General features: G+C 48.2%; 1 protein-coding gene and 1 pseudogene across 1 annotated transcript in view; one reads left to right on the top strand and one right to left on the bottom strand.

Annotated features, from left to right (window-relative positions):
* Positions 1 to 1342, bottom strand: part of LOC139026697 (zinc finger and BTB domain-containing protein 47-like) — a 3329-nt pseudogene extending 1987 nt beyond the window's left edge.
* LOC112078300 (zinc finger and BTB domain-containing protein 47-like) overlaps positions 1 to 8386 on the top strand; it is an 11944-nt gene extending 3558 nt beyond the window's left edge. The window contains exons 2-5 of the mRNA XM_070442014.1: positions 1917 to 3044; positions 7516 to 7659; positions 7953 to 8085; positions 8328 to 8386. Of these exons, the coding sequence (XP_070298115.1) occupies positions 1917 to 3044; positions 7516 to 7659; positions 7953 to 8085; positions 8328 to 8386 (1464 nt within the window). The remainder of the gene's footprint in view (positions 1 to 1916; positions 3045 to 7515; positions 7660 to 7952; positions 8086 to 8327) is intronic.
* The last annotated feature ends 153 nt before the right edge of the window (positions 8387 to 8539 follow it).

Raw genomic sequence — 8539 nt, 5'->3', positions numbered from 1 at the left:
ATATAGTAGTAGAAGTAGTAATTATTAGTGTAGTAATAAGTAGTAGAAGTAGTATATGTAGATAGTAGTGAATGATTATTAGTGTAGAATAGTATAATAGTGCAGTGGTAAGTGTTAGTAGTGTCGTAGTTACTAACCTGTATACTCTTCTCACAGTTGGTCTGATGGTGCAGCAGTAGTTCACTCTCAGTGGAGCGTTTTCACACTTGTTGCAGATTTGCATGCGGTTGTGAGTGACGTTCATGTGTTTCTCCAGGTACCAGCGGTTGTTGAAGACTCTGGGACATTTCTTACAGGGGAAGTGTTGCTTCTCCTCCAGTCTGACCATCTGACCTACACTCTCAGGGTTCTGCTTCTCTTCCTGCCCTGGTGACGGTTGGCAAGGGTGGCGTCACCAAGGGTCTGCGCATGGAGACGGTTGTCGAGGCGACCTCCAGGGTTCTAGTCCCGACGAGGCCTGTTCATCTAATAGACTCCTCTGCTGGTATGTTCATATCATTGTTCTCCTCTTCCTCTTCTCCTCTTCATCCTCTTTGCTGCTGTTCTCCATCTCCCCTCTCTCTCTCTCTGCTCTTCATCCTCCTCCTCTTCCTCCTCCCCGACCTGCCCATCATCATCTCTTCCTTGTTCTCCTCTTCCTCCTCGTCCCTCTGGTCACCATGGGAGCGGGTGAACATGGCGGTGTCGTGGTATATGTGGCGACAGCCTTGCTCTCTGACCCTTGGAGACGTTGAGTGTCTGGTTGTTGAGGTTGACCTCTACGATGATCTGTCCCCGCCCCCTCCAGCTTAAACAGACCCCTCCTCTCCTCCCCCACTCTCCCTGTCTCTTGTTGGTAGTAGTACTGCTTGGCTGGGACTGGGAGGTCTGGGAGGTCTGGGAGGAGGGAGGTAGCTGCTGGCTCTTTCCATGTCCGTCCTCCACCTCACAGAGAAAGGGCTGTTACCCTCCCGAGTGTACACCCTCTCTAACTCTGCTCCCCTAATTCTGCTCCTGCTTGATCTCCGGTACAGCTGACGCCGGGGGTCGTTGTCATGGAATCAGGATCTCCGAGGCCATCCTGATTGGCCAGGTTTTCTACCGCGGCCCTTAGTGATTGGCTGCTGATGAGGTCACGGCAAGAAGCTGCAATGTCCGTCATCTGCAGCAGTGGTGCGGCGTTGAGCACATCTCTGACGCTACGGCTACTGACCAACAGACGGGAGGTGTAGATGAAGTTAAGGATCTGCTGTAGGCCCTGGGAGGAGAGACAGACAGGAGTTATCTGCTGTAGGCCCTGGGAGGAGGGACAGACAGAGTTATCTGCTCTAGGCCCTGGGAGGAGAGACAGACAGGAGTTATCGCTCTAGCCCTGGGAGGAGAGACAGACAGGAGTTATCTGCTCTAGGCCCTGGGGAGAGACAGACAGGAGTTATCTGCTCTAGGCCCTGGGAGGAGAGACAGACAGGAGTTATCTGCTGTAGGCCCTGGGAGGAGAGACAGACAGGAGTTATCTGCTGTAGGCCCTGGGAGGAGAGACAGACAGGAGTTATCTGCTCTAGCCCTGGGAGGAGAGACAGACAGGAGTTATCTGGTAGGCCCTGGGAGAGAGACAGACAGGAGTTATCTGCTAGGGCCTGGGAGAGAGACAGACAGAGAGTTATCTGCTGGTAGGCCTGGGAGGAGAGGAACAGGAGTTATCGCTGTAGGCCCTGGGAGGAGAGACAGACAGGTTATCTGCTTAGGCCCTGGGAGAGAGACAGACAGGAGTTATCTTGCTGTAGGCCCTGGGAGGAGAGACAGACAGGAGTTATCTGCTGTAGGGCCTGGAGGAGAGACAGAGCAGGAGATTATCTGCTGTAGGCCCTGGGAGGAGAGCTGTCTGTCTCTCCTCCCAGGGCCTACAGCAGATAACTCCTGTCTGTCTCTCCTCCCAGGGCCTACAGCAGATCCTTAACTTCATCTACACCTCCCGTCTGTTGGTCAGTAGCCGTAGCGTCAGAGATGTGCTCAACGCCGCCACCCTGCTGCAGATGACGGACATTGCAGCTTCTTGCCGTGACCTCATCAGCAGCCAATCACTAAGGGCCGCGGTAGAAAACCTGGCCAATCAGGATGGCCTCGGAGATCCTGATTCCATGACAACGACCCCCGGCTGTCAGCTGTACCGGGAGATCAAGCAGGAGGCAGAATTAGGGAGGGCAGAGTTAGAGAGGGTGTACACTCGGGAGGGTAACAGCCCTTTCTCTGTGAGGGTGGAGGACGGACATGGAAAGAGCCAGCAGCATCACCCTCCCTCCTCCCAGACCTCCCAGACCTCCCAGTCCCAGSCCAAGCAGTACTACTACCAACAAGAGAACAGGGAGAGTGGGGGAGGAGGAGGGAGGGGTCTGTTTAAGCTGGAGGGGGGCGGGGAGCAGATCATCGTAGAGGTCAACCTCAACAACCAGACACTCAACGTCTCCAAGGGGTCAGAGAGCAAGGCTGTCGCCACATATACCACCGACACCGCCATGTTCACCCGCTCCCATGGTGACCAGAGGGACGAGGAGGAAGAGGAGAACAAGGAAGAGGATGATGATGGGCAGGTCGGGGAGGAGGAAGAGGAGGAGGATGAAGAGCAGAGAGAGAGAGAGGAGGAGATGGAGAACAGCAGCRAAGAGGATGAAGAGGAGGAAGAGGAAGAGGAGAACAATGATATGAACATACCAGCAGAGGAGTCTATTATGATGAACAGGCCTCGTCCGGGGACTAGAACCCTGGAGGTCGCCTCGACAACCGTCTCCATGCGGCAGACCCTTGGTGACGCCACCCTTGCCAACCGTCACCAGGGCAGGAAGAGGAAGCAGAACCCTGAGAGTGTAGGTCAGATGGTCAGACTGGAGGAGAAGCAACACTTCCCCTGTAAGAAATGTCCCAGAGTCTTCAACAACCGCTGGTACCTGGAGAAACACATGAACGTCACTCACAACCGCATGCAAATCTGCAACAAGTGTGGAAAACGCTTCCTACTGGAGAGTGAACTACTGCTGCACCATCAGACCAACTGTGAGAAGAGTATACAGGTTAGTAACTACGACACTACTACTACACTTACTACTGCACTATTACTACTATTACTACACTAATAATACTACTTCTACTACTATTACTACACTAATAATACTACTTCTACTACTATTACTATGCTCCTACACGTATTACTTACTACTTACCTACTAATTTTACTACTATACTTACTACTACTACTACTAACTACTACTACTACACTAATATTACTACCTACTACTACTACTACTACTACTACTACTCCTACTACTACTACACAAATATTACTACTACTACTACTACTGCTACTAACTTATACTACTACTACACTAATAATACTAATTCTGCTACTTACTACTGCTACTACGTATTATACTACTTACTACTACTACTACTACTACTACTTACTACTACTACTACTACTACTACTACTAACTACTACTACTACTACTATCTACTGCACAATCAGACCAACTGTGAGAAGAGGTTATTGGTTAGTAACTGATACTACATTATTACTATAACACAATATATTATACCACGATACTACTATTACCCGGCAACTACTATTATCCACGACAGCTACTATTATACCCCGGCAACTACTTATTATCCACGCAATACTATTATTACCACGCAACCTTTATACCACGGCAACTACTATTATACCACGACAGCTACTATTATACCACGACAATACTATTACTACCGACAACTACTATTATACCACGACAACTACTATTAACCACGGCAAACTACTATTATACCACGGCAACTACTATTATACCACGCAACTACTATTTACCACCAACTACTATTATACCACGGCAACTACTATTATACCACGGCAACTACTATTATAACCCCGGCAACATACTATTATACCACGACAACTACTATATACCACGACAACCTACTACCACACAACTAACGAACACTATTATACCACGGCAACTACAGATCATAAAACACGGGACAAATGTTAAAACTGTCCATTGTCCAATAGATGGTATGCACTCACATGAGATTTGCCGTGATGTTGACAGAGTGGCATGGAGGTTATTTCTTAGACTGGGTTAAGATGTCAATTTTGGGACACATCCTCAGTAGTGTGCCTTCGAATCAGTGGGTGTTTCGGCCTTTAATCACTAAACACCCTCATCAAAGGTGGCCAGCTAAAGGTGATCAAGCCTAGCTTGTGTCCCATGCCCAATTAAGATTTCCACCGGACTATGCAAGGCAGGGTCCTCTTCCCTGAGCCAGCCCTACAGCTGACCGCATACCTCATATGCCCTCCTCAAGTTGGAGGATCTGAATTGGGTTCTCAGTGGGGTGGGGGGTCATGAAATTATAGCCCAGCAAGGTCCTTCCGTTTGATCCAAATCCACTGGCTGCCTCTTTCAGCTGCTTGAGAAACTGCTCTGACGGTCTGCTGCAGAGCCTGCCAAGTTCTTTCAGCAACCTGATGGTGGAAGAAGCCACGAATCCTCTGCATCCCACTTCAACTGGCCAGACTTTTGCATTCCAGCCAAGCTGAGTTGCGTCTGCTGCCAACTCTGTGTAACGCAGTTTCTTACGCTCGTAGGCCTCTTCAACAGAGTTTTCCCACGGACTGTGAGCTCTATGATGTACACAGCCTTTCATGAAGGGGACCAGAGTACCATGTCTGGCCTAAGGTTGGTAGAAGCAATCTCAGGTGGAAAAATGAGTTGCTGGCCAATATCGACAAGCATTTTCCAGTCCCGGGCCATGGCTAGGTGTCCAGTTTCTGGCTTCGTAGGAGGATGCTTGGGCCTTTTCTGTCCCTCCCGGATGAATGTTGTTGTTTTGACAGGATTGCTTGTTTTTGGGTAATGAATTGGTTGCACTCCTCTTGGTCTCAAGTGCTGCAGCCAGGCTCTTGAGGACCTGATTGTGCCTCCAGGTGTAGCGGCCTTGTGAGAGGCTGGTCTTGCAACCTGTCATTATATGCCTGAGAGTCGCTGGAGCTGGGCAGAGGGGGCAGGTCGGTCCTCGCCATACCATTGATGTAGGTTTTTTGGTGATGGAGCACATCCTAAATAGCTCTTATGATGAAGCTGATGTTGTTGCCTCCATTTGCCAAAGCTCACTCCAGTTGATCTTTCTCCTCTCCAGGCCTTCCCACCGCATCCATTGCCCTTGTTTAGCAAGAGATACAGCCTTTGCACTTCTTGCAGTCTCCTCCTGTCTGCGCACCTCCTCGCCACCAGCTTCCTGCGTTCAGATGTTGTTGCCTTATGGAACGTTGGTTTGCTTCTGCCAGGCCAAAGCCTCCTCTTCCATGCTGGATATTCCCCACCATGTCTTGGTGTCTTAGGGCTGATGTTGCTTGCTGCACAGCCTTGGATGATGTCCCTTTCCGCCAGTTTGTAGGGAGGTGCAGCCTTGCTAATGGTGGTGTTTGGAGCCTTCAATGTCATCTTAATCTTCTTTAGAGCACCTGTACTCCTCCGTTAGACTGTGAAGAGTAGTTCAAGACCCCTTTGCCATAGAGGCCGATGTTACTCAGGCATCGTGGGACACCAGCATTCTTCGCGTATGAGGTATGGTTCGCTCCATCTTCTCCACTGTTGTTATTGGGACCTCATAGACGGTGAGTGGCCACATTACCCGGGGGAGAGTCCAACTGTAGGCACCAAAGCTTGAGCTTCCCAGGCAGTAGGGTCTTGTTGATGTTCTCAAGACCGTCGGCGGTCCTGCCTTACTTGCTGCACTTGATCTTTATCTCAGAGGCTTTTCTGTACCATCTACCCAGGCTCTTTGACGGGTTGCTCAGACACCGTTGGTATCGGGTCATCTCCAATGCAGAACCTCACATCTTTAAGCTGTCCCTTGACATGGAGATGCTTCGAGATTTGCTTGGCTTGATTTTCATCCGGGCCCACTTGATGTTATCCTGCTTTTGCAAGTAGCGCCTGGTGCATGCTGCAGTGGTGGTCAGTGTAGTCATGTCATCCAGTGTATGCTCGGAGAGTGGGAGACGGAGCCCTTCCTTAGTTCTCTCACGCCGACACCCATCTCGATGCCTGATGATGACTTCCATGGCCATAGTGGAGACCAGAGGTGAATTGTACAGCCTGCCATTATGCCCACTTCCAAGCGCTGCCATGTTGTTGTGAAGTCAGGTGTTGTGAACACAACTGCAGGTCTTGGAAAAAGGCCTTTACCAGTGTAGTGATGGTCTGGTACGTGGAAAATGTTGAAGGATTCCTATTACTACTATTATACCCCGACAACTACTATTATACCACGACACTACTATTATACCACGACAACTACTATTTACCACGACAACTACATTATCCACGACAACTACACGACAACTATATACCACGAAACTACTATTATACCAGACAACTACTATTATACCACGACAACACTATTATACCACGACAACTACTATTATACCACCCGACAACTACAACGACAACTACTATTATCACACACAACTCACTATTATACCACGACAACTACTATTATACCACGACAACTACTTTTCCATGACAACTACTATTATACCACGACAACTACTACTATACCACGACAACTAATATTATTACGACTACTACTTCTACTACAGCAACACTACTACTAATACTACAACTACTACTACTATTACACTACCACTATTTCTACTACTATAACAATACTACACTACTACTACTATAATACTACTACTACTACTACTACCGCTATAACACTAATACACTATTACTACTGTAACACTACTACTAATACTACTACAATAACACTACTACAGCACTACTACTACTACTAATATAACACTACTACACCACTACTGGTACTACTACTATAACACTACTACTACTACAGCACGAATACTACTACTACTACTACAACACTACTGCTACTACTACTACTACTGCACCATCAGACCAACTGTTAAAAGAGCATACATGTTAGTAATTACTACTACACTACCACTACAAAACTACACTACTACTACTACAACACTAATACTACTACTAGACCACTAATTCTACTACACCAGTACTGCCACTATTACTATTTTTACTACTACTACTACTACTACTGCTACACTGCTACTGCTACTGCTATCTACTGCACTACCAACTGTGAGAAGAGCGCATGGGTTAGTAAGCAAAACTACATTATCACTACAGCAAAAATACTACTACAACACCAATACTGTTTACAACGATTATACTACTACTATAACACCACCACACCAATACTACTACTGTTGCTACTACTACTACTACTACTGCTATCTACTGCACTACTACAACTGTGAGAAGAGTGTACGGGTCAGTAACGATTACTACATTATTACTACAACAACAATACTCTTATACCATTACTACTATTACTACTACTACTACTACAATAACACTACTACTACTACTACTACTACAGTACCAATGCACCATGCACCATTTCAACTGAATATTGTCATCCACTGAGTTCAATGAGTGTGTGTTTCAGTGTGTAACGTGTGGCAAGGCCTTTAAGAAGCTCTGGTCTCTCCATGAGCACAACAAGATCGTTCACGGTTACGCTGAGAAGAAGTTCTGCTGTGAGATCTGTGAGAAGAAGTTCTACACCATGGCACACGTCAGGAAGCACATGGTCGGTGAGTACTATCAGCATGGTAACGCCATAGTAACGGTCTGTGAGTACTTTCACCATGGTAATGTCAGAGGAATGGTGGGTGAGTACTTATCACCACGGTACATCGTAGTAACGCCAGGCTCTTGCTGCTCCGAACGACCAGGTGCATACGCTCTCCAAGGCTTGAAGGAACACTCTGAAAACAGTGAATATTCACAAAGCCGCCGCCCCAGATGTCATTCCTGGCGTTGTCAGAGCATTGACCTGCTGGTGGGCTTCTTCACGGACATCTCAACTTGTCCCTGTCCCAGGATGGAGTTCCCATTTGCTTCAGGGAGACCAAGAAAACCAAGGTGACATGCCCAAATGGCTATCGTCCCGTCGTACTCACCTCTATCATCATGAAGTGCTTGGAGAGGCTGGTCATGGTCCATATCAAGGCCAGTATGCCAGGCCCACTGGACCCACTCCAATTTACCTACCACTCCAACAGATCCATGGAAGATGCCATTTCCATCGCTATTCACACAGGTGTTCCTCTTGTCCAGATGTGTTACAGCCGTGTGAGAACGCTGTTCATTGACTACAGTTCAGCATTCAACACTATAGTTCCCTCCAAGCTCAACACCAAGCTCAGAGCCCTGGGTCTGAACACCACCCTTTGCAACTGGATCCTGGACTTCCAGACGGGCCGACCACAGGCTGTGAGGATTGGCAACAACACCTCCTCCACACTGACTCATAACACAGGGCCTCCCCCAGGGATGTGTCCTCAGCCCTCTGCTGTACTCCCTCAGGGCACCCCCAGGGATGTGTCCTCAGCCCTCTGCTGTACTCCCTCAGGGCACCCCCAGGGATGTGTCCTCAGCCCTCTGCTGTACTCTCTGTTCACCCACAC

This window comes from Salvelinus sp. IW2-2015, unplaced genomic scaffold, assembly GCF_002910315.2.
Source record: "Salvelinus sp. IW2-2015 unplaced genomic scaffold, ASM291031v2 Un_scaffold5515, whole genome shotgun sequence".
Classification (NCBI taxonomy): domain Eukaryota; kingdom Metazoa; phylum Chordata; class Actinopteri; order Salmoniformes; family Salmonidae; genus Salvelinus; species Salvelinus sp. IW2-2015.
The sequence above is the reverse complement of the archived record's forward strand: the minus strand, read 5'-3'. Positions and strand labels throughout refer to the sequence as shown.